The 26,372-nt window shown below is 34.8% G+C and overlaps 2 protein-coding genes across 8 annotated transcripts; both read right to left on the bottom strand.

Moving 5' to 3' along the window:
• Window positions 1-264: 264 nt before the first annotated feature.
• Window positions 265-5,525, bottom strand: LOC114258014 (Protein phosphatase 2C family protein). Of its 6 annotated transcripts, none has more exons than XM_082884540.1 (6): window positions 5,278-5,525; window positions 4,097-4,462; window positions 3,113-3,481; window positions 1,926-2,043; window positions 1,624-1,847; window positions 265-1,352 (listed from the first exon to the last, which is right to left on the bottom strand). In XM_082884540.1, exons 2-6 carry the CDS (start codon window positions 4,406-4,408, stop codon window positions 801-803), a joined length of 1,575 nt encoding a protein of 524 aa, XP_082740666.1. In that variant the 5' UTR covers window positions 4,409-4,462; window positions 5,278-5,525; the 3' UTR covers window positions 265-800. The 6 variants fall into 6 exon arrangements, with proteins under 6 accessions (XP_082740666.1, XP_082740667.1, XP_082740663.1 ...); XM_082884541.1 differs by lacking the exon at window positions 5,278-5,525 and adding an exon at window positions 4,657-4,762; XM_082884537.1 differs by having other exon boundaries at window positions 1,624-2,043; window positions 5,278-5,408.
• Window positions 5,526-7,076: 1,551 nt separating this feature from the next.
• Window positions 7,077-20,813, bottom strand: LOC114282713 (uncharacterized). Of its 2 annotated transcripts, none has more exons than XM_028225447.2 (9): window positions 19,556-20,813; window positions 15,989-16,118; window positions 14,918-15,408; window positions 13,347-13,427; window positions 13,143-13,241; window positions 9,802-9,915; window positions 9,615-9,698; window positions 8,767-8,838; window positions 7,077-7,775 (listed from the first exon to the last, which is right to left on the bottom strand). In XM_028225447.2, the coding sequence occupies exons 1-9, from the start codon at window positions 19,874-19,876 to the stop codon at window positions 7,509-7,511; spliced, it is 1,659 nt and encodes a 552-aa protein (XP_028081248.2). In that variant the 5' UTR covers window positions 19,877-20,813; the 3' UTR covers window positions 7,077-7,508. The 2 variants fall into 2 exon arrangements, with proteins under 2 accessions (XP_028081248.2, XP_028081249.2); XM_028225448.2 differs by having other exon boundaries at window positions 20,410-20,788.
• Between the last annotated feature and the right edge of the window lie 5,559 nt (window positions 20,814-26,372).

Here is a 26,372-nt window from a genome sequence, read left to right as displayed (position 1 = left end):
ATTTAATTTTTTAGGTACATCTAATTAAGGTAAAAAAGTTAGGTGCATAAATATTTGGGAAATTCTAAGGACCAAGACTTATCCGCCTAGAATTTTCTGGATGCGTAATTGTATAGTAAAAATTAATTTATGTAGTGTAAAGTACATGTAAAGTGTGATGAAAATTAATTTTTGAGTTAATAAAGGTGGGTTTGTAATATTACTCTAAATATAAATCATCCAGTCTTGTTTTCTTTTCCTACATGACAACAAAGGAAAGGAAAGGAAAGGAAAGGAAAATAATTTGGTTCATGAACAGAGGAGTTTACAGCTAGACAAATGCATGAAGCAATGCCAACCAAAAATATAAGAACGAAAACTCATTCTCACTAAACAAAAACAAAAACAAAAACAAAAACAACAAAAAAAAAAATACATATTACGTATAATCTGTCTTCCTACAAACAAAATTAGCAACAATATCTAAAGCTGCCCTTTTCAATGAAACATAACACAAAATCTAATCGAACCAACTAATTTTTGCCAATATACACTGATACATATATATAGGCCTCGCAGTAACCATTTTCTAGGGCTTCTTGCAGCTTGAAACAGGCAGAGATACTTGCCTGGTGGTTTTTGTGATTTCAGCACCTCCATCACTGGTATCGGGCAACTTGAAAACTACAGAATTTCTCCAACTGCTTTGAGAAGCAATACTTGAAGAGAAAACGGCTCCAATCATATTATAATTATAAAAATAATTACAATTCTACTTGGCTGCGAGCGAAATCAAGATCAAAGAGCATTCTTTAGATGTTTTATAACCACTTTCTCCAACTACCTGATCTTTTATCGGCAGAAAAAAACCTGGGAATACTTAGCAGACTATTAACCCTTGTAATACCTTCAAGGGCAGACCATTCCTCGTCTTCCCCAGTTGAAAGGCACTCGGCTAGGCTTCTCCTAGATTGGCCCAGGCACTTTTCAGGAAGCTTTTCCTCGTTTGACTCAAGAACAGGAACAATCTCACCAGAGTCTTTGAAAGTACCTGATTCCTCAATAATAGAAGCATCAGAAGCTGAAACACCACCACCAATAGCTGAATTCCTGGTGTCCTCATTTGTCACAGAGATTATCTTTAGCACCGTCTCAGTATCCTTTGTCAAATCATTCTCTGCTGGAGCTGCATCGGGTACTGGCACGTGTTCTAGAAAAAGGCATACAACAGCGCAATCATCATTCTTGGATGTGGGGTATTTGAGCCTCCATGCTCGAGTAGCACAGTCAACAAGAGCTCTAGCTGCTGTTACACAACCTGGTGCTGAGGCAACTATATCTACAGCTTCCTTGTTCGAGAGGACATCCCAAACCTGTGTCATAATAATATGTACTTTTAAACACCAATGAGATTGAAAAACTACCGACTTATATACGAGTTTAGTGGGCAACTGTCATCCCAAATTATTACCCATGCAAAATCCAATATTTTTCTTTCCTTCCTTTTTTTTTTTTTGTTGTTGTTGTTGTTGTTATTATTTTTTATTTACACAAAATCATCCCCCTAAAGATCATGAGAAAAAACAAATCAAAATTAAAAGTAAAGTTCCTTGATTACACTAATATGAAATAACAGAAGAATACCCCATCGCTGGCTAAAATAATGAATTCATCTCTCTCTGTAAGGCGGTGGTAATAAATGTCTGGGACAGATATCAAACCAAAATCCTTTAGACAGAAGTCTCCAAAAGCTCTAGCCATGGCCAAACCAGGTGAGTCACTATTAGGCAACCACACACGGGCAACCTCCGGCTCATCTTGCAATGCGAAGACCCTTCCCTTGCACTGCTGGATCCTAGCAGCTTCCCCTAAACAATAAGTAAAAAGTAAGTTTAGAGAGAGAGAGAAAGAGAGAGAGAGAGAGAGAGAGAGAGAGAGAGAGAGACTTGGAAGATTAGGTTTCAAGTCAACAGTCAACTGTATAGCAGTCAAAGCATTATCTTTATCCCTTGTAGCCAGTACTGCTCTCGAGTCTCCAACATTTCCAATTATAAGATCCTGACCCTGAAAACAAATGGTAAAGTGATAACATGATGTAAGATCAATCTAAATCATCTCATAACTTTTGAATATGATCTAAGAAGCATGGATATGGACACGTAACACGATATAGACACAACATGAACACACCAACACAACAATTTTCATCCTAAATTCGTACTTTTAACCACTAAAAAACAAAGCCCTGCAACTTCTTTACTGATTAGATTGTACAGCATTCCAGATTATACCAACAACAGTGGTCATGTCTGGTCTAGTACCATGCAGGTAGACTAACTAGCCAACTAGCATCCTGTCAATTTTTTATGTCTAATCAATAGACAACAAATACCAATCTGTGAACTGTTTGCTTGCTTATACACTTACCATTCACCAAGATATGTTAGGTGAAATGGTTGATAACATGAACTTTCATGTCTGTTATCCTACTTTAGTCACTCGCAATAGCCACTATCTAAACTATAACCAAACCAAACTAAGGCTTATGTCCCAATCAAATGGGGTCGGCTAAATGAATCTAGTATCCAATTGTGAAGATAACTTCAGTATGCAAATTTTATCTGCAATTGTTCAATACCAAAATAATTCAAGCTCATAAACATGCTTAATCATAAGTGATTCCAAAACTTATAAACATAACCAGACTCTTCCCTGTTTGCTTAACAACAACCAAAGGCCGAAACATCATTTAGAATGTCTGTTGAATTTATACATTAGTTTGACAATTGATGACGAGGTCCCTTATGCTTTTATGCCTTAATGCCTACTGCATGTCTAATGCCTTTCTTTCATTATCTGATATTAAGATTACGTCAGATGTAGGCCAATCTTTTCAAATACTACCCAACATTAACAAAATTTCCGGATGTATGTCAAATTCCAAATTCATCCCATGTTTAGCAATTGCAAAACAGGTCCAGTTTAAAGTTTGAAACTTCTGTGATCCTTTTCAGTGTTTCCTGTTCATTCCCTTAACTTTTTTCTTTCAACAACGACAACAACAAAACAAATCAAAAAAAAATTTACAAAACGTTGAGTGCTAAATGGTTTGAGAATACAGCATAAGAATTACCTGCTTTACCAAAGCAACAGCAGTTGTTCCACTGCAGAAACAGTCAATTGCTGAATGGAACTTTAATTCCTTATCCATCAGTTTGAAAGCCTTTAACATTGATTGTTTTAGTGGCAGGTACATTTCAGGGAGTTTTTCATTCTCCTCAACCTCCAAAGATTCACACCAATCGTCATCCACGCATTCCTCAAAATTTGAACTTTTGGTAGCATTTCCATTCTCACTTCGGTCACTTTTGGAATTAGCTTTCCACTGAGAGCACAGCAGAACAGGAAGGGAATCTCGCACTTTTTTTGCAACCATATGACCATAAGGACCATGACCATCAAACACACCACAAAAGACTGTATCACTTCTTGAACTGAAATTCTATTGCAGAAACATTCCAAGCAAGTCATCATTAACTGACCCAATAGAGAAGAACAAAGATTATCAAATATTCGAATCTAGATAAGATAAAAAAAAATACCCAATAATCATGCCGTGTACTGTTGCTAATCTAGACATAGCGAAATAGGATAACCCAAGAGCTAAAACATGATAAAGAACCAATAATAGCTATCTCAAATACAAACATAGGAAGCTCCTATCAAGATTTAGGGTTTAGGGTTTCTTTAATTCTAAAATCGGGATTCGATAATCACATTGAGCTACAATTTAATTTGCATATGCTGTTCTAGTACAGAAATTCAGTACAGAACATGAAAAAAAGTAAATTTTGAGCCACATGGAGCCAAGATAACAGAAATATGCAGATACATATGGTGCGAAGCAGACATAGAACAGCAGAGAAAGAGAAAGATACAACCTTTTTTGTCTCTCTTAAAGCAATACAATGCTGAAAAAGACAACTCCAAGTAAATTGTAGAAGTGAAAGAGAAGGGCACAATAATCAAAGTTTATAAATTCAGCTATACAACAATGATATATATTATACACACACACACACACACACACACACACTAACTAGGGTTTCCAACGAACCTCCCAAACGATCATGGCGTCCTGATTGGTTCCTTTCTTGCCCTGCTGGGTGTACAAGCAGGCGATGCTGCTAGACCCGTTGCCAAACAGCCTCCCCGGAATCTGAAGCAGCGAACCCTCCTCCGCCGCCGCTCCTCCTCCGCCGAACTTGCCGATAAAAGAAGAGAAATCACCGGTGTAACTTCTCTTGGACTTGGAATCGAAGCTTGTCCTCTTATTACTACTCCGATTGGCTTTGCTCTTCCACCAACCATCTACCTCCTCCTCTGTATCTCCTCTTCTTCCACCTCTCGAGGAATAGCAAGCACCCATTCGATTCGAATATTCTCTTTGTCACAGAATCAATATCACTTGCTCTTCAAAGCTCTAATTGAATCAATTCAAATGGGGGAAAAGGAACAAACAGAGAAAAGTTAGAATCAAACACTTTGTGCAAGATTAGAGAGAGAAAACAATGCATAATCAACAATACTACAAAGAAAGAAGCACACGAAACCCTAAAGATTGAATTGAAACAAAGAAAGAAGGAGAAGTAGAAGAAGAAGGTGATGGATGCAGACAAAGAGCAGCAATCGGATTGGTCATAGTTGGTATTAGATTAGATAATTATTATAGATTTATGACATTTATTTTATTTTATTTTAATTTGTAGTGCATTGGTAGCCTATGGTTTGAAATGAAAATTTTTTAATTTTATTTTTTAAATTGGAACAAAGGTCAAGGCCCCCAAGCGTGACTATTCGCGTGCAAAGGATTCAAAAATAAAAAGTAAAAATCTCTTCTTTTACTTTGACTTTTATATAAAAGTATAAAATTAAAAAAAAAATCTAAAATAATAAATAAAATATTAAGGTGTGTAAATATGTTGTTGACTGCTATATGTAAAACATGTTGGGTTAGTTTAATTGGTTAGATTATTGTGTTAGATTAAATATTAATTCAATTTAAATTTTGCGCAAATAAATACTTGTTAAATCAATAAATTATGATTGTTATCAAAAGTGAATAACATTATATTTCATTTTGAACTCTCGAAGTATGCTAAAATCAAATTAAATTCAATAGGAATGCAAAAAAATAATTGAGAGAGATTGTTTCTAATAATTGAAGATACCAATAAAAAGAGGAATAATAATATAATTTACTCACTAGCTTCAAATATTTTGACCACTATAATTTACCTTTTTAACAGAAAAAAGAAGGGACAAACTAAGAGGACAACAACAAGCCGGTTACAACATACACAGGACAACAACAAAGGGCTTCATTAGAAGAGATAAGAAAAAATGTTTAAAAAGAAACAGCGAAGTGGGGAGAGGTAGAGCATTCTCATAATAAGCTTGCATTGTAGTTAAAAACCGCCCTAGATGAAGCCCTCATAAAACTATCATAAAAGTTATAACCAAACTAACCGCCCACACTGAAAGCCAAGTAGGGCACTGTCCTCCAAGGGGGTTAAATGAGTGATATAACTCTTTTGCCCACTTCATAACAAAAGGAATCCAATGCTTACCTTACAACTCCTTCACCTTCAAATTTGACTATTCCAATTGTTACTAATATTTTATTTCATTAACAAATTTTTAAAACTTTTCTCATCTTCCTTGACCCTATTCAACTCTTTCCTCATCCTTTTCCCACCTTGAGTCGAAATCCCTTACCTCTTTTGTATCTTCTTTTTTATTTTTTAAAGTTTTTTAGGCCACGTCATTACATGCATGATTATAAAACTATGAGATTTTTTTAAAATAATGAATCATTATATTTATCACAAGTAAATATGTAGATTAATAATATCGAAGAGATAAAGAATGAGGCATATTAAAAATGCAGAATATATCTCAATCTCGATTTGCAAAAAAAATTCATTGCAAATTGTGGGAGAGAGAGCTAAAGGTGTTGCAATGATGAGAGGAGGGCAATGTGAGTGTCGCAATGGCGAGTAGAGGTAAGGGCATCAAAGTGGTTGGAGGTGGCAAGAAAGCAGCTAAGGGAAAGGTTGAGGGTGGAGGGAAAGAATGGCCGGTGATGGGTTTTGACTATGAGAATTTCATTAGGAGAGAAGAAGTAGAGAACAAAAGAGAGGAGCAAATTCATCGTTGAGATTAAAAAATTTATGTTCTTATAATTATTTTTCAAGTTCTTACTGTTATTATAATTTATAATTTTTTCCTCCTATTTTCCAAAATATTTTTAATTTTTTTCCTTGGCAAACAAACAAGGATTACATCAGGGACCACATTTCTCCACGATCCGTCTGTCCAACCACCTAATCTCATAATAGGTAGTTAACATGTATAGGACAACTATAATGAGAGGACGACCTCACCCCAACTAACTCATCAATGTTCATTTGTTACCACCTAGATAAACAACCATTTCAACGACCAAACATTACCAAGTTTATATAGTGACATCATTCTTCCTTTGTAATCTCAAATCTGTGCCACATCAACCTTTGGCTTGACCAATTGGCAAATTTCACATTTTCTGTGGAAGAGAAAATCCCACTTCCTCTTGCTCAAATAACAGATCAAATAAAACTACCATTTGAGTTTAAAAAAAATAAAATAAAACTACCATTTCACTTTATGCGATATCGTCCTTTCTATTGCAACTTTTCCTTTCCTCATTCTCTTTCTACCAATTTAAAAATAAAATTAGAAAATCTTATTTATATATATCCTCAAAGTAAAAACAATTATACATATTACACCCCCTTTCATACATCATCTGCAATCTTGTATTATCTACCATCTTTTTAACTTTCCTAACGTGTGCACATGTCAACAAAATCCAAAAAACACAGTAATATATGCAAGTGAAATTGTGAAGCACATGAGAGTAAAAAAACCATCATCATCTTGGGCTGAAAATCTTCTGTTCCACCATCTTCCAACCCCTCTTCATCACATGATTATAGTCAACAAGATAAATCATGTAATAGAGAAATGATTTAAGATAGAAAGGAGAGAAATGATTTAAGATAAACGGAAAAGGGGGCAGAGAATCTGATGATTTAAAAAAAAAAAAAAAAAATTGGATTTTTTTAATTATTACAAGTGCATAATAGAAGGTAGGGGAGTCAAATCAATATACACAAATAAGCGTGCACTCAGTTCTGTTCACTAGCGATTCTCACGTATGAACCTTCAGAGGGCAGACAAAACATCTGCATCGGACGAAATGTGACCGAAAAAAGAAGGAAAATAAATAAATAAAAATCTTGTGTTATTTACAGGCACAAGGATCAAATAGTTGATTTTCTATTTCTCTCTACCCCACCCCAACCATCCCCATTCTCATCTCTTTGATATCATGGGGGCAACTTTAAATCTTGACATTCTCTATTTTAAGTTCTTGACGAGTCAGAGGAGGAAGTAGATCTGTCGATACAACAAGGGTTTTGCACTCATGGAGATGATCTTCGCGATGGTTTCTTTCCTTTCTTTTGATGCAACTTGAAGGGACTCCAGCTCTTTCTGCGTTTGGGTGTCTCGGAAAATATGCCAGAGGCCAGAGCTTGCTGTAACCACAGTTCAAATTCTTCCTCTTCATCTGTCATTTCAGCATCCAAATCCCATGGATACCTGCTTGAGTTGGATCTCTGAGTTTTCTCCAGCCCAACCATGTTTACATGGAAACTAGGCCGATGAGTATTCGGCCTACAAGCCATTCCCTATACAGAAACAATTTTGAGCTCCAAAGTATTAAAGATGGAATTGCAGAAGAGTAATGATTCTTCTAGTATTCATTACATGCACAACACAAGCCCAAGTATATGATTTGCTAAAGGCACATCTAAAATTTCATGAGTTTTGAAATACCCAAAGAAAAATTATAGGGCCTAAGTGAAATTCTTCAGAAGCTTAGGGGGGCAGGTAAAAATTATGGGCTTTAAGAGACTTTACAGGGGCCAAATTACTGTTTCATAATATTCCAAAAAAAAAAAAAAAAAAAAAAAAAAAAAAAAAAAAAAAAAAAACTAGACCTAAGTGAAATTCTTAGAAGTTCACAGGGCCATGTAAAATTTATTAGACATTCAAGGGGGCAAAATACCATTTTGTAACATAAACACCCAAAATTCTATGGGCTTTAAGAGAAATTTTCAAATTGTAAAAACATAATAGTTTTTATTTTTATTTTTATGTACACTATACAAACACGATAGTTGGTTCAGCAAGGTTCAGTCAGTCATTAAATCAGGAAAGAATAGGTCCTAAATAAATCCAAAAAAAAATTCTCCCCGACAAAATTTTACTTAATCCTAAATCCTGGGTTGGGTGTTCAATGGGTGGGGAAGGATTTACCCTCGGTTGCATTAGCCTATTGCACTTGGCAAGAGAAAAGGGGGTTTTCTTAGAATTGTAGATTAAAATTAAACAGGTAGTAGAGCAAAGGCAGCCAACCCAATTTCAGGTGTGCTCTGCATTGCAATCAAATCACATACAAAGGAGACTCCAAATTAAATTTTGCACAGATGATGAAGACTTCCCCTGTGCAACTCATTTTTCTGGTGTAAATTGATCAAAAACTGATAGCAAACTCATCCTCTCTGTCTATACCAAAACTTTGTTTTGGTATTGTTTGCATGTCCACAACTGAAATATGTATTTTGCTTAGCACAAGGATGCACATGTTTTATAGGGAGGTGTGTACGTAAAACTGACCTGACAAATAGCCCATTCTGATACGTCGAATATCTTGCTCTCAGCACAAACAAAAGCACGTGGTATTTCCACCTAAATGGCAAATGAATCATTTAGCAAAATGAATGATTAACATGATAATCAACAGAGTCAGTCAACAAATTTGCGACCTGAAGAAAAGCATAACACCAAGGACAGTAGGAAAATAGAACGAGCATGCGGAAATCCTTTACATCCTTCATTAAAACACAAATAGGTCCCAAGAGAGACTTAAAAGTCTTCTGAAAATATATGATATAGGGAGTTGGGAAGTACTTAAGTGTCGCACACATGCTTAATTAATTGTCATATGTGACATGCTAAAATCTAAATTTAAAAAATCAAATCTTCATCAAATTGACTTACATGGGGCTTCTTTACCTGACAAGATTATTTTAGAACTTTATTAATCAACAAGGGCAGGTCTAAACTTATTTCTCAAACCAAGGAAAAACAGGGTTACAAGCAGTCGCACATTTACAAAGTGTGATTACTATGCCAGGCTTTTTCTGTGCTGCCTTCTTGAGAAAGGCTATGGCATGGATTAAGCAAATTGCCAAATCTTATAGTAAGCAGCTCCAACAATCATTAAGAAAAATAAAAACTGAAATTTGGTTGTAGAAGACATTTGGCCTCCAAAACACATCCTCATGAATCGTAGCTCTTTATGTTGAAGAGCTAGAACCATATCAAACGCGGTATTATACATCAGTAAATAAACAAATCAAGGTATTACAAGTCTAAAGTTCAAAACAACATTTTGAAGCAATTTTAATATAATAAACAAGTAAAGAAATAACAAATAGATCAAGCTTCCGTTGAAATGATACCTTTTGAGGCTGATCAAAGACCAGTGAGCCTTTATATTCAACCCATCCATCTCCATCCTTGGCTTGATGATATTGACAGCAATCCTAAATCCAAAACAAACCTCAACCATTTAAAACAACTGAGTGCGATCTATCCATTCACAGAGAGAGAGAGAGAGAGAGAGAGAGAGATCAAAAGAAGTCCAACCTGACACCATCTTGCCTTGGCCTTAGACCTATTGGTGCAAACCCAAATGTGTGAATTGCCACATTTTGTGCAGTGTATACGCCTGGACTCCTCAGAGCAGTAATCAGAGCCATCCTGCATATTATACAGATATGGTTAATATGTATCCTAGTTCATTCATCAACCAATCTCACCAACAGGACAAGACAACTGAAAGCACAAACAATTAAGTATTTTTTATTTTGTTACATGGTCATGCTTTTTGTAGATGGTTGAAACACAAAACAAGCAGTGGAATACTAACAAAAATAAAAGGATTATGCACTGATAAACCTAGTTAAAGATGTCAACAATATGTTGTAAGGTAAAAAAATGAGATCACATAAATTTGTGGGTAAATTACAGTGACCACCCGAGTGTTATAATTAGATGGCATAATCACACCAACCTCCCTTCTTGCAAGGGTGACCTAAATGGAGATGATGGAGATATTAAATTTAGGCACCGTTTGGGAAGCAAAACTGAGGCTATTTTAGCCACGTCCGGACAAATTAGGCTTATTTAGCCACGTCCAGACAAAACAGAAATCAATGTGTTGGGTTCAATCCTTTGTGGGGTAAATTTACCAAAATACCCTGAAAAGAGAAGAAGCTATTCTTGGCATTGTTCCCTCAGCGTGACTTTTGGAGTACTGACCCACTGTCACTATTTTTTGACATGGAAGGATTTTGGGTTTTTTTTTCCCCCTAAAATAATCATAAAAGAATAACAATAAATTTTTTAATTCAATAAAATAAAATATTATATTAAGAGATTGTTTAGGGTATCCTAAATAAGTATACTTTTTATCTTTTTTGACTACAAAATTGAAAAAAAAATATGAATATTTGGGTTAACTTTTTGATTTTTTATGAAAAAATATGTATTAACAAATTGTATAAATTAGTGTGTAGGAAAAAATTTTAAAAAAAGAATGACAAAAATACGGCTCATCCAAAAAAAAATTTTTTTTAAATATTTTAATTTTTTTGTTATGTATTTGGTTATGATTTCAGTGTAGACTTCTAAAAGTAGTATGGAGTTTTAAGTTATGTGTTTGGTTATGAGTTTTAAAAATAATTTATTAATTGAGTTTTATTTTATGTATTTGGTTACGATTTGAGTGTAGAGTTGTTTTTAAATTTAAAATATTAACATTTTAAATTATTTAAATTTTTTGAATATTTAAATTATTTAAATTTTTTTTAAAATAATTTTTTGAATATCTAATTATTTAAATTTTTACGCTTTAAATTTTTTGAATATTTATTTTAATTTTTTGCTTATTAAATTTTTTAGATTATTTACATTATTTAAATATTTAAAATAAAATTACAATTTTACCAAAAATTAAAATAAAATTAAAATTAAAATAAAATTAAAATTAAAATAAAATATTTAAAATTAAATTATTTAAATTACACAGGACAATAAAATAAAACCTCACTTTTTATCATTTCACAGAAAATGAAAATAAAATAAAAATAAAAAACACATGAAAAAACCATTTGCAAAAAAAAAACTTAAAATACATAAATTATTTTAAATAAAATACGCCTCATTAAAAAATATTTAGTACGAATTAAAAAATTACAAAAACGTAAATTGAAAAAAAAAACAAACGACAAAAATACGCCTCATCCAAAAAGATTAAAAAAAAAAAAGCAGAAATTACCATTTGCCATGTAATTTACAAATAAATAAAACACATGAAAACCCATTTTTGAAATATAAAAACAAATTAAGGTGTACGAATTAAAAAATGACAAAAACGTAAATTAAAAAAAAAATAACGAGAAAAATACGCCTCATTCAAAAATATATTAAAAAAAAAACATAAAAACATAAATGAAACACATAAATGAAACACGTAATTTACAAATAAATGAAACACATAAATAAAAAAAATGTTATTGTATACCAATAAAAATAAATAAGACAAAAAACGTAAATTAAAAAAAAGAAATAATTAATGTATAAAAAAATAAAAATGACAAAAACATAAATTTAAAAAAAAATAAAAAAATAAAGCAAAATACGGCAAATCCAAAATAAAAAAAATAAATATTTTACCAAAATACGCCAAAATAAAACCCAAAATAAAAAAATAAAAAAATTTAAGCAAAATACGCCAAATCCAAACCCAAAATCAAAAAAAAAAAAAAAAAAAAAAAAAAAGCAAAAAAAGCCAAATCCAAACCTAAAATAAGAAAAAAAAAAAAAAAAAAAAAAAAAAAAAAAACAACAACAACAACAACAAGGACACTTTGGTAAATGAACAGGAAGACACCTCACCAAAAAGCCAAAAAGTCAAAAAAGCCAAAAAGCCTTTCCCAAACCAGGCTTTTTAGCCCCAGGCTAAAATATCCAAAAAGCCAAAAAGCCAACCCACTTCCCAAACGGAGGGTTACCCTTTTCCCCTTCATTTAACATTACAGTAAAATTGTATTAATGTGAAATGAAAAAAACTTCTCCCTCTAACTCTCTCCTCTCTTTTACAATAGACTACAGAGGAGACTGAAAGGCAACCATTAACATTACCTTTCACCACCACATGCCACCCACCCAACCTTCTCACCTACCTTACCTCCCCCCTTCACAACACCCCCACCCTCTCTTCCCTCTCCATAGCACCATGGCTACCTACCACCCTCCCTGTTCAATTCATCCACAAACACAGTACATCGCTGGGATGGGTACACCACCTGTCATGATCGAAGCTGGCCTCTGCAAAGGAGTGCAAGTCAACGAGGGACAACCCAACCAACTCCACAGATTCAAGGGTTGTACAAAGTGATTGTAGATCCAATCCAACAGACGCAATTACAGATCCAAGGGTTATATGAAAACAAAATTGTATATGTTTGCATGTATCTATATACACATGGATTTGGATTTGGGGTTTCATAATTTGTGGATTGAACGAGAGTGGATGTACACGGTGGCAATGGTGGTTGACGGTGGTGATATTTTCCTCACCTTAGATTGTCACAAATCAACCCACTGCAAAGGTTATGGCTCCAAAATGTGAAATTTTACTGCTAGATTGACAACTGATTAGTCAAATGCATGTTCTACATTTTTTTGTTAAACATATAAATAAGTTCACCCTATATTGTAATATTGGCAAACCTTAAAGGAGGTCAATGTAATTTACCCTATATTTTAAGAAAGCAAATTCATATCCTCTTAAAGATAAGTTTTATAAACTACGCTCCCTTTCCCTTTTTGAGTGTTGTCACCATCCTTCAAAAGATAAACAAGTTCAAACATTGATGGTAAAACTTGCAATTAAATTAACAAGCAAAGCCACATAATAATACCGGATGTGAAGCATTATGTGAAGTCTGAGAGACACGCTTAGATTCTTCCTTCCTTAAGTGCTCATCATAGTCTCTCTTCTTCACAGAATCAGAAAGAACCTGAAAAGTTAAGCCATTGTAAGTTGCAAGAAGGGTACAACATCAGCATATGTATTAAATGATATAATCTAACAATAGAATTAATTTCAAGGCATATACCCTTACCTCATATGCACATTGAAGTTTCTGGAATGATTCACTTGCTTGTGGACTTCCCATATTCTTATCAGGATGCACAAGCATGGCCTACGCCAAAAAAAGGGTAACAGTCAGTAAACAGAAGAAAGAAACAAAGAGTAGACATCATAATTGAAGAAAATTAGTAAGGAAAACTATTAGAAAAAGTAAAAAAAAATATGAGATAAAATTACATCTATTCTGATAAATTTTTAAATGGCACCTACTTGAGTGGCATACAATTGCTTCTCTGCTGAATTCTGATTCTACCTCCACATATTAGATACTATTTCCTTCTATCGATACATAAATTCTATTTTATCTTGGAATAGGTGCATTTATTGAATGCAGGTCTATTTTGTTTCTGGAAAAGTGGATGAAATGAACATGACTAGTAGGGCTGCATGAACCAAGCTCATCACGAGCTCGACTCAACTCATTAAGGGCTCAACTTGACTTGGCTCGTTAAGTAAATAAACAAGCTCCAGCCACACTTTTAAGCTCATTTAATAAATGAGCAGAGCTCTAGCTCAAATAAGCTCAGTAAATAATGTCACTAATAGCCAAAAAAAAATTCATTATTGAGCTTCAAGACAACCTCAAGCTTGATTAGTATTAACGAGCTGAGCCAAGCTCAATCTGGATTAATTTTCCAGCCAAGCTCGAGCTAGAATTTTGATCTCGAGCTCTACAAAACTCAACTTGGCTCCGCTCGGCTCATTTGCTAGTAGTATACAGAGACTAGCATTGTGTTTTCAAGAACCACTTTTTAGATGTTTCCTGGAAACCAGATTGTTGAAACACTCACAAGCACAGAAAGTTATTTGCATATTTAAGAACAAAAAAGGCCTCCTAACAACTGAAACTGATAAAAGAAAGTAGTTTCTAAGGAAAAATATAACATCTTGCTCAAATTTTGGTTTTCATTTCTACACTTTTAATTGATGAAAAAACATTGAAGACATGACAATCTGCTGGTTTTTCAAGTTTTTTAATGAATGCAGGTTCTTAAAAACCAAAAAAAAAAAAAACACTATGTAAATAGTTTCCAACTGACAGTCTATTCCCCCCCCCCCCCCCCCCCCCCGGGGGCAAATAAATAAATAATAATAATAATAATAATAATAATAGGAAAAACAGTCAACCCAATGCCAAAAAAGTCCCCATCTTTGGTAGCATTCCATTTTCTCCATTCCAAAAGTTAATATCAAATAAAAAATTCAGCAAAATAAACTTATCCAAAAATATATATATATATTGTCAGCAAAAATGCCAAAACCCCCAAAATTGACACTTTAAAAGAGAACACTTGTCAGACATCCATTTAATTCTAAACAAATAGTTGGTGTATCAGGAGATCATGATCATCTATTAAAAAAAAAAAAAAGACCCTAAAGTAAATTGATCTCTTTCACCTAGGATGTGGAGAAAGGGAGTCATAAAGGCCTGCCAGAACACAGCCACACGAAGTTGAATGAGTTCTACTATTCAAAAATCATATGCATGCAGACAAGAACAGCTAAAAGGAAAATGCATGCATACACCTATAAGTAACATACTTTTTTCCGATATTCCTTTTTCAACAACATAGCATCAATTTTCTTCTGGCGGGGAAATCCCAGTGCTTCGTAGTGATCCGTGCTACCTAATATCCGCTTCATCTCATCGATTGAACTTGTATCTTCTCTGACCACCTGTTTAGCAGAGGATTCTTTTTGTTTGCATATAACAGATGAAGTAGCAGCAGTTTTGCTAGATGATTTACAGGAGTGCAACTTTTCAGGTTCATCAATAGGAACAGAATATCCACACTCCCCAGACAAATCATCTTCTGTAAATGACTCTGGTTCCTTCTGCTCCTCAAAATGAGTATTTTCACTCAAATTATCGCACCATTGGAGCAAGTAATTCAATACATCATTTGAGAGGAAAGAAAGGTTTATTGACAGAAGAACTCCAAGCCATCCAACTCGAACTTTGACACAATAGACAGCATATATAGTTGCCATTAAGACTACTAACCGCGCATGATTTAAAGAAAACAAATAACCTGCATTTTGCAACATGAATTTACTGTAAAAGATGAAGCACATGAGAGAAGGATAGGAACCATCTAAATGCAACTGTTCATTTATCTATTGCAAATTTGCAATTAGATAAAGATTGAAAAGAAAGAAATGAAGCACATAAGTTTTATTTCTCAAGAGCTTCAAAATAAGTCTTGAGCAGCACAAAATCAAGTGACCATCCAACAAATAAAGGTTTTGAGCCCAAGGAAATTAATTGTATCAGAAACTGTTCATATACAACCTCAAACTGAACATGTTTCTTGTGATTGTAAACTTTGCAAGTAGAATAGAACAGCAGGAATTTTAACTGAACTTAATGAAAATTATGCCAATATTCAAGATTGACAAAGGGAAATCAAAATAAGGGTTTTCAGAACAAGGATAATAGCACACAAATTATTATGACATTTCACCTTCAAAATCCAATATGCAACAGAGAAGTATTCTCATGATTTTAATTCCCTAAAAAACCATCCTAGGAAGGAATGCATTAAAAGAGAGGAATGCAAGAATGTCTCCTTAATATCTAAATTCAAAATCAGTCAAGAAACAATGGCATACCTCCAACTATAAACAATGTACCCATTATCCAAAAGTTAGCGTACATCCATAAAATCAAAATAGCGAATAGCCCTACAATGAAAAATCCAGGAGTATAACCCAAGTACTGAACAGCAGCCCCGGCAGCTCCCTGAGATAACAGATGCAAATGTCAGTGGTATAGTTCTTTAAATAATTTGAGAGAGACATATATGATAACATCTACAGCATCCAATCCTTTATCTAGAATAAAAAAAACTGTGTAAAATAAATAGAAAAGCAAAGAAACCTATAACATTAAAAGGAACCAAAAGCAAAAGCCAACCTGGAAGAAGAAAAAGTAACAGAGGGCAAAATATGCCTCTCAAATGCTATTTTATTTTTCATTTTATTTTTTTATTCTTTTATTTTTTTATTCTTTTATTTTTTTAAAAACTAACAATGCAAGGCATTGCTTACTTTCCATTTCCCCTAAAGGACATGAATATTCACAACATAGATAAATAGATATGACAAATTCTTAAAAAGCTAGATGCAGATGCATCAAAGACACAACATCATGTATACATATATACCTATATCAAATAAATATGTATATAAATTAGGGGCATTTACACACAAGTGCTAATTTATGAATTTATACTCCATTAAGTCCTAATTAAGATTTTTTAGATCTTAAAGTCTCATTAAATTTTTAATAGTCAGAATTGCCATTCAAACAATGATTGTTCATCATTTATGATTATCTATAAAGGAATATGATGATTTAACATTTATTTTGATTTTTAAAATTTTAAAACATCAACTTTCAAATTCAAAAACTACAAAAAAAAATTATGTGCAAAAAAAAAAAAAAAAAAAACTAAGATTGCGTTTGATAAACCTTTAGAATTATGATTTAAAAATAGACTTATACTTTGAGTTTGTGAGTTTTAGAATTATGATTTGAATATGCAATATTTGTTTGGTTATGAGTTTTGAATTGAGTGATATGACATATAATATTTGATTCAAAAATTTACAGCTCATAACCAAACACACAATCCAAAATTCATAAAAGATTTTAAAAAAATTCGGAAAATATTTTTTATTTAAAATATTAAAATAATAGGTGAAAAAAAAAATTACTGTTTCGGACAACCAGCCGAATGTCCGGAAGGATGACCGCGTAGACGTGTTTTCATAGATGGGTGTGGAATCAATTTTCAAAAACTGTAACCAAACACATGGCTCAAACCAAGGGATGAAATTAAGTTTGGGAAGCTTAACCAAACACACCCATAATTTTCTTTTTTTGAAAAAACTGAAAAAACTAAATTATTTATTTGTGCAAAATTGAAAATTGTGTCTATAAAAGAGCATGCTGATGGAACATTGATGTGCAAAAATGCAAAAAAATAAATAAATAACTTTTAAAAATGAAAAACTAATAATATTCTCAGTTTTAAAACTGAAAAAAACTAATAATGTTCTCAATTTTATTGGATAGTTGAATCAAACCAATAAATAGAAAGACAAAAATGTTTAATCTCATGCTTTGTTTTTTTTTCATCAGTTAGTGAAACAATTATATGAAATATTACTATGCAAAATTTATAATGTTCTCAGTTTTAAAAATTATAAAAAAAAAAATTGATAATATTTTCAGTTTTACTAAGGACTTATTGGTTCAAAAAATTCTAAATTGAATCTGAACTACCATAACATTTGTAAATAGGATATTTAGGTAATTAACTCTATAAATTGAAAGAAAAGTAATTTTTATGATATATTTGTGACAAACTATTTGTTTTTATTTATATACCAAATTTTCAATTTCAAACTTACGATATATACACCTAAAAAATTAGGGTTATATTATGTAGACACAGCATGGACCAATCTGACATGCTTTCATCTCACTATTTCCCAATTCGTTTAATTGAAGAGTACACTAAGTATTGGAAATTATTCTTGTTATTATCCTAACAATTGTACTCTCAAGCTACAAATTAAATGCCCACATCTCAATTTCAAGATAGGTTACAGTATTCGTAAAGTGCCGGATACATATCCGCAAGTATCTAACAACTATGTTACATGGACTCGGGTACGGGTGTCGGGTGCGGGTATGTATCTAGAGGTCGGACTCATCAAATCATAAATTTAAAGATACGCGGACTCAGCAAAAAAATGTCATATTTTTATATTTTTAATCTAATATGTGAGATAAAATGGTATTATATTTAACTTATAGTGTCAAAATGACATTTATAGCAATTATATAACAACATATACATATAATAATAGTGTTATATACAATTATATAAAAAGTATCCGTTGAAAAGTATCCGACACATATCCCATACCCTTGTCCGAGTGTCGGGTGTCCGACACGGGTATTTGATTTAATTTGAAGAGTCCATGTAACATAGTCTAACAATATTAGTATTCAATAAGGAAAGGTATGGATTTGACTCCATTAAAGAAATATCCATGCTTCAAAGCCTCCCTCAAATTGAACATTAATTCTCCCAATGTACAAAATAGAATTGCAATTGGCAAATATTACATAAAGCCTTCATAAGCTTACAATTGCACTGAAGTAATCAGAATATATATACTGTGATCAATAGGAAGGAACATTAAAAACACCAAGTCCTTTCTGTAGGGCTGGAAGTCTAGAATATATGGCTTGATTTGTGAGTAGAAGAACATAAAAAGAAATATTTCAGGACTTTGCATAAGGGTTCACTTTTGGAGTTTTGTGACCAGTCAACTTTCAGCCTGTAGTACTTAGGTATGAGCAGATAGATTGAAGCTAAGATACATGAAGAAAAAAAAAAACTGCAAAGTTACTTAAGTTTGGGCAGATAGATTGAAGCGAAGATACATGAAAAGAAAAAAAAACTGCAAAGTTGCAGTAGAAGCAGAACAATGGTAGGACCATCTAGATTATCAAAGGGCACCAACTAGATGTCTTCGCTAGAACTTGTTGACAGTCTCTCTCTCTCTCTCTGTGATAAATAAAGTTGTGAATTGAGTCTCACAAATTAAAAATCTTGGAAATTCACCAACAAACGCACTTAAATAACATATTGAGCAATTCTTTCCATGGCACTTAATAACCAGAACTAAGGTAACCTTAAGCAAAACCATTATTAGTACTAGTATTTTACAATTTCTTTATTCGGTTTATTTTATTTTGTTTACATACTAGCATTTCAAGATTTCAGCCATTATTTGCACAGGATCTTATTTAGCGTTTCAATATTTCACCCAAGTAAATTTTGAACATATCAAATCAATTTAACTCTCTAGCATACTTTTTCTACTGCTTTAAAACTGATTATTAATTCATATTATGAAAAGCATATAAATCCACCATGGATTTGACGATGCTGCATTACTACAAGGAGGCATAACAAAAACACAAACAAGCAAGCACGTCCAACAATAACTAATGAAAAAAAAAAAAAAAAAAAAAAAAAAAAATATGCTAAGCCAACAAATAAAATCTTTAGAGAAATAAGGATGGAAAGCAAAGCCACTCATAAGTAACCATAACAGAACTATAAAATTTGGAAGGAAATGGAATTTAAAACATACCATACTCATAAGTACATAGACCAGACACGGCATTGATGTCAAACTAAGAAAGCAACTCCACATTATAAGGAGCAGCGCCACTGAACCCAGTCCAATAAATGACCGAACTCCCCGGAGCACACAATCCCACCAATAAATCAACAACAAAAGCAAGATCCTCCCCAGTCTTGCACATCCACTGCAAACCATTGGCCAGTGACGCTCCATAAACATTCCGATTTTGTCCCTGAAACTGATCACCGCAGTTCGTGCTACCGGGTAACAATGCCTCTTCGATTGCAGCCATTTCCACCCTTGCTTGAACAACCCAATATCCTCCATCTTAAAAACCCAGCCTATTCTACTCACAGTTAGATTACAACATAAATATTTTCAATTGAAGCCCGTCTAGCTAAACCACTAAGCTTTAATTGATCCTCTAGAGAACCCACTATCGATACCCATCAATTTGATCAGAAAAACAGCTTATATATCCAAAAAAAAAGCATCACAAGTTGTATCCAAAATTTTCACTTATTCAACTCAATTCCAAATCAAATCACGAGTTCTAAGCAAGAAGACGATCCGGAATCTTCCATCTTCATCACACAGTAAAACTCCGGATTCAATGGACTGAAAACAGTTAGGGAACATGAAAACACTAAATTGCTTCACAAGTACGTCTCCAGAAAAAGTAGCTCGAAGCAAGTAATTCCACTTTTTTGACGCTAATAATGGCAAATTAATCTTTTCCCTTAAGCTATTTCAGTCCACATGACCTAGTTACTAAACTTTCACATGTTCGATCTCGAAAACCATTGAATGAGAACCAAAATCAGACCAATTAAAGACACATAGTAAGCATAGGATCAAACCTGGGGTATAAGGTTATGGAGGTTGAGATTATAAGAAGAAGAAGAAGCACCGACAGGGTCTTGGAAAATCGTCCTCTGGTGCAAAAGAAGAGAGAAAAAAAAAAAGGATCTTTAATGGATTCCCTTGAGCCAATCTCGAGTATTGACCTTTTGTGAGACGAAACCCTAGCTTTTTCAGGCAATGCTCGTGAAAAAGTGAGTGTGCTTAAAAAGTTTCAAAAGGGGGTTCGGGAGAGAAAAGAGAGAAGAGACATCACTGATGATGAGGAGAGAGAGAGAGAAGAGTAAAAGGAAGAAGAGAGGGAGGCAGAGAGTGGGTGTAGTTTGGGGGGTGTGAATTGCGTGCTTTTACTTGTAAATTTAGGCCAAGGTTATTGTTGGAATGGTAATGACGTAGTCGGACCTTTTAAATGTTCCTTAATAATTTAGGATAATACCGTAATATTTTATAATATTATGATTAGTAGGGAAAATGTATAAATAAAATATTATGTTAAATAATTAAAAAATATGTAAAAGTATATTAAATAAGTGGTATTTTGAAAATATTAAATAATTTATCAATAATTTTAAGGATTGCTTGAGATGACCTAAATAAATGTACTTTTTATCTTTTTATGAAAAGATGTACAGAAAAATAGAGAGATGATATGATAAAAAAAAAGATAAAAAAATAAAAATATAGATTATTTTTAAATTGCCAAACTTGACCTTAATATCTGATTGTTCCACTTGCTTTTAGTAGGTTGTAAAGCTGGCAACCCATACTGTTTCACTCTCAGCAGTTCGTGCAGTTGCATAGTGTTCTCTTTCGACTTGGCCCATGGGCCTACAGGCGTTTGTCATTTGTAATGGACTGAGCTTAAAAGAGTTTTGGAGAACCAGGGTTGCTTGGTGGATGGGCCGAATGTGATGGGGCTTTTTTTCTCCTTCTTCTATTTCTCTTCTATTAATTCTTATATAATAATCATAATAATAAAGGCATTATAAAAAATTGATATAAACTCAAAATAATTACAAGAGATGAAAGTATAAGATTTAAGGAAAAAATAGTGAAATATCCATTTCCAACTTTGGATAGTATAAGAGATTCAATATGTTTTTTTTAATAAATTAAAGTCTCTCGATGAAATTTCTCTGTGAAAATTGAAATGTTTCTATATCGAGACGAAATTTCTCTGTGTCTAATTTTATCTGTGAAAATATTGTGGGACTCTAACTATTATGAAAATATTGTAAGGCATTCGGGCTAAAAGTTCAAAATTAAGTTTTCTTTGTCTAAGGTCAAGGTGCCAATTTCTTTGTCCATAAGGACACACTTTTGCCAAATGACCAAACTACCCATATTATATATAGATATATTCTTTTCCAAACCAAACCAAACCAAACCCATCCAACTCCTCTCTCTCTCTCTCTCTCTCTCTCTCTCTCTCTCTCTCTCTCTCTCTCTTTCACACACACACACACACATCTCTGCAATCTTAGCCGCCTTCCGCCATCGCCTCACCTCCCACTGATGAATCTGTAATAACCCACATTCTTGTCTTAGTCATGTTCGTGAGCATTTATATAATTTTGCCCTGTTAAGTTTGTACATGTAGACTTTTACTTGTTTTGCCTAGGTAAAGGTTCTTGTCTTATATTGATGCTATCGTGTGTTTGCCTAAGTGTTATGTGCATGCTTTGTTCCTTCCTTGCTGTCTTAAGCCTAGGTCATGTTAAGCCTAGGTCACGCCAAGCCAAGGTCATGTTAAGCCTAGGTCATGCCAAGCCTAGGTCAGATCTTTGAACCTCTTACACCTAGGACCATCTTGGAACCACTTTGGTTTACCTCCACATTCACCCTGGCATATTGGCCAAGATGTTATCATCTAGGCCGAGGTGTGCATCACTTAGACCGAGATGTGTATCATCTAGGCTGAGATGTTATCATCTAGGCGTCCTAGATCTTTGATTCTTGCACTTAGTGATCTTGTTCCTGGATTGGTATGACCTAGACCGAGGTGTGGCACAACTAGGTCAAACGTTATCCTTCCTAACCGAGATCACTGAAACCCACTTGTCGAAGCCTATGTCCTAATCCAAGATCATTACCTATCGGAGTGCCCATGTCACCTTACTTGTTGTACACCCTTTGTCATGCTCTTGTCTTGTCAGTCAGTCACCTTTTTTAGGAGAGCCAACCAGCCGTTGCCACGTGTCCCAGCAGAGAGAGAAAACATATCATTTTGTCATATCTTTGCCTTTGAAGAAAGAGAAGCTCTAGGAAGAGGAAGAGAAGTTCTTAGAGTGAGAGAGCTAGAATCCAAGCTTGATCCTTAGAGTTTGAACCGTTAGATTTGTGTTTTGAGGTTAGATTCTTGATCTACTATTGTTGTTTTTTATGTTTTTTCAATCACATTGCATGATCTAGCACGATTCATGAGCCATGCATTGATTTAAAGCTTGTTTTAGAAAGAGAAAATAATGTTCTTGTGTTCTTGAAATAAAACCATGTTTTGATCCGAAAGTTTGTATCAAGATCCATGTTTTTGTGTTTGTTTTCATAAGATCTTTAAGTATGGGTACCCAGGTCCATGTTTTCAAACTCATCTCATGAAATCTCAGATTTTGGAATAAAAGTTATGAATTTAGCATTCATGTTCTTCATGTTCTTCAAGGGGAAACCCAGATTTCCAGACTTTACCTTTCCCTAGGTGTGGTCACCGAGACCACTCCTGCCTAGATCTCACACCTAGGCCAAGCATTGTATCTCACCTTGGCCTACCTTGCATGATCACTTACACCATTAGTCTATCTTGCATGCACACCTAGGCTAACTACTTCACACCTAGGCCGACCATGGTACACCCTTGTCGGCACCTTGTAACACCTCGGCAGGCAGCTGGACACCGAAGCCTAGGTACCACACCTCGGCCAAGAGGTGTGGGACCTCAGCCAAGACCTCTTAAGTTCACCCAGCTAGGTCATTTTTGCCTAGATCATCTCTGTGCATCCATTCCAAGACCTGGTTGGTACCTAGCATGTTTTCCCTAGATGAAAAACAGTGTTTTTACACCCAACATGTTTTCCCTAGATGAAAAACAGTGATTTAACTCCCAGCATGTTTTACTTTGTCTTGACTTAGTTTTGGAAAGAAATGCCGGGATCATTTGCACTCATGAAAAGCTTGTTTTAAGAATACATTTCATATCCATCTTTGAGCATCTCTTCCTGTCTTCTTGAAGTGCATTCAGTAGACTTTATTATGTATTTGTAGGTCTTGGATCCTTGCCTTAATCCCTACACCCGAAGAGCTATGTGAGTGGTATTTTTAATAAAACTATGTTATAAAGTTTTGATAAAGCTTTGCTTCGTTTTGGAAAAAGTATTTGATCAAGCACGAATGATTATCCCTAATTTTTGTATCAAGTATTATGTTTGTTTTGATGACATTCTTGGAAAGTCCTTAGTGCTAGGAGACTATAATGCAACTAGCGCGTTTGTTTGAGATATCTCCTTTGTCTTGCCACTGACGGTTTACCGCGTGGGTTTGTCCGGAATGTCATCCCCAATGTATTATGTAGATGTTATTAAACATCCCAAGAAGATTTGAAAGATTTGATTGATGAACTTGATTCATCCCATGTTTTGTTACAAGCTATGATATTGTAGACACCCTATTTTTGACCGCCCTTAAGACTTGGGCGTTACTGATGGTTTACTTGGTGGAGACAGGTATGCAGGGGAAATGTTCAGTTTCTTTGGCAAGGAGAGAGGCAAATCCTTCAAAACACTTTGTTTAGGAGTTTGGAGTTGAAGAAGAGAGGAAAGGAGAGGAGAAAACTAATTTGGGAGAAGTTCGGCATGAATCCGGGTAGAAGCGAGTCGCGCAGCCCTCCCTGAATCGGGCTTATCTGTCTGTACGCTTGGAGTTTAGCTATGGGGCCACCACCGTCGGAAACTTACTTCCGGGGCTTCATTTTTCACTTAAGAATCTCCTAGAGCCAAGTCCGGGTGGGGGAGATATGATCAGTTGAAGTCGGGCATCATCCTGGTTGGATCGAATCTGCGCGGCTTCACGAAAAAGGGCATAACTTTTTGCACAGAAGGAATTTTAATGCAAGGTTTGCGCCATTGGAAAGCTAACTTCCGGGGCTTCAATTTGGACACCAACTGGCACTTTTTTGACCTCACCGGCCACCCATCGGCACTCTGTTTGTGCCGACCGGCAATTTATTGTGCCGACCGGCCATTTATTGTGCCGACCGGCCATTTATTGTGCCGACCGGCACTTTATTTTGCTGACCGGCAATTTTTGCTAGCCGACGACCTTCCGGAGCATTCTGCAGATTGAGTGGATTCCAGCTGTGCCAGCTGGAATGCACAGAATTGATCCCCCACGCACATGTGTGTTTGTTTTGCACCTTGTGAGCCTTTGAACCCCCCAACCTTCTAGAAGCTTGAACCTTTTGGCCAAGCTTAGAAGCTTGGCCAGCTGTTTTAGCTTCCTCTAGAAGCCTTGCACCCCCCCTTTGAACCCCTTGGCCCCTTTGAAGCTTGTCTTAGAAGCTTAGCATTGCTTATATAAGCACCTCTCCTCCTCCTTTGTTTAGGTTAGAGATTTGAAGCAAAAAAACCAGAGATATTATACATATATCTGATATACATACATACAACCCTCAATCTCTCTCCATATCTCTCTCATCCAACCATCAAACACCCTTGTTCTTGGGCCATTTCTTCATCAACTCATAGCACAAGGCATCCAACGCCTATTCCAGCAGCTTGAGGCTGTCCTCCAGAGGTTAAAAGCTCCCAAACTCAGTCCAAAGGTTGCTAAAGTTTGGTTCTACAAGGGTAAGTCTCATTTTCCCTCTTTTGCGCATTTTTTTGGCCTATATCTTAGCTTCTTGTGCTTACATCTTTGGGCTCCGACCCAAACTTCAAACCATCATATTTGGAGGTCCTCTTCATGTTTGATTGAGGACCTCTTGCTGTTTGAGGACAGTAGCTTGCACTTGCTTCAATATCCTCCTTGAATGCCATAATCTTGCATAGAATTTTTGGCTTGTGTGTGATCTGTTTTAGAGCCTGATGTAAACTGAAAATAGGCTTATTTTGAGCCCCTCTTCAACATTGAAGAAGGGCTCAACACTGTTTGGGATTTCCATGTTGTACTTCCCTTTATATCCTCTTTTTGGTCCCATTTTTGTATGTCTTGGCAGCCCCTGATGTTGCTGTTTTTGGGCTGAGGTCCGAACTAAAAACAGCCATATTTTGACCCCCTTGTCATGTTTTATTAAGGGTCTTTGGCTGTTTGATGAATGTTTTGCATACTTGCTTCTTTGGCCACCTTTTGGCCCGTTTCTTGCATAAGAGCTTAGTCCTACCCATGTTTGTTTTCGGGGCTGCCATGAACTGTAAATGTGCATATTTTGGGCCCCTCTTCAATGTTGTTGAAGGGCCCTAACATGTTTGGGGACAGCAGCTGTGAGTTTCTTCATAATCTCATGTTTATGCCCGTTTTTGTATGCCATTTTAGCCCCATCTTTGCTTGCTATTTGGCCATGCCATAAATTGTAAAAATGCTCATATCAGGGCTGCCTTGGTTCTGTCTTCATGCTCCATGTCCATATTATGCATGCTTTGTATAGCTGTAAACCATTTCATGGGCCTAATTTTGCATTTCGGGATTCATTCCATGCGTTGAGTGTTGTTTCGTTATGTTTCGGGGCTGTTTTGCATCACCTATCGCCTCTGAAATTTGCATGAAAATTGTCCATGTTTGTGCCTTTCAAATGCGTCGAAAAGTTGCTTCATTATGCTTGAGTCTTGGACCATGTATCTATGCATGTTTGCATGTCGTTTGCCTCCATGTACTTAGCATTTTGGCCACTGTTTTGGGCCTAACTAGAGCTGCCTAATTCATGTTTAAGACCATCCCTTGCTTATTTGCATGCTCACCTTGCATGTTTGCTTGT

This window comes from Camellia sinensis, chromosome 8 (genome assembly GCF_055761805.1).
Source record: "Camellia sinensis isolate YWXY chromosome 8, ASM5576180v1, whole genome shotgun sequence".
Taxonomy (NCBI): domain Eukaryota; kingdom Viridiplantae; phylum Streptophyta; class Magnoliopsida; order Ericales; family Theaceae; genus Camellia; species Camellia sinensis.
The sequence above is the reverse complement of the archived record's forward strand: the minus strand, read 5'-3'. Positions and strand labels throughout refer to the sequence as shown.

Bases quoted from the DNA above. Each gene is read 5' to 3' on its own strand.
- LOC114258014 (XM_082884537.1), bottom strand. From the start codon at position 4,408: ATGGGTGCTTGCTATTCCTCGAGAGGTGGAAGAAGAGGAGATACAGAG. The intron at 2,044-3,112 runs GTAATTCTTATG...ATTTGTTTTCAG, and splicing joins CTGTTGCTTTGGTAAAGCAG to GGTCAGGATCTTATAATTGG. The intron at 1,353-1,623 runs GTATTCTTCTGT...ATTATGACACAG, and splicing joins TTATTTTAGCCAGCGATGGG to GTTTGGGATGTCCTCTCGAA.
- LOC114282713 (XM_028225447.2), bottom strand. From the start codon at position 19,876: ATGGAGGATATTGGGTTGTTCAAGCAAGGGTGGAAATGGCTGCAATCG. The intron at 16,119-19,555 runs GTATGTTTTAAA...CTGTTATCTCAG, and splicing joins TCTATGTACTTATGAGTATG to GGAGCTGCCGGGGCTGCTGT. The intron at 8,839-9,614 runs GTATCATTTCAA...TTTGCCATTTAG, and splicing joins TCTTTGATCAGCCTCAAAAG to GTGGAAATACCACGTGCTTT.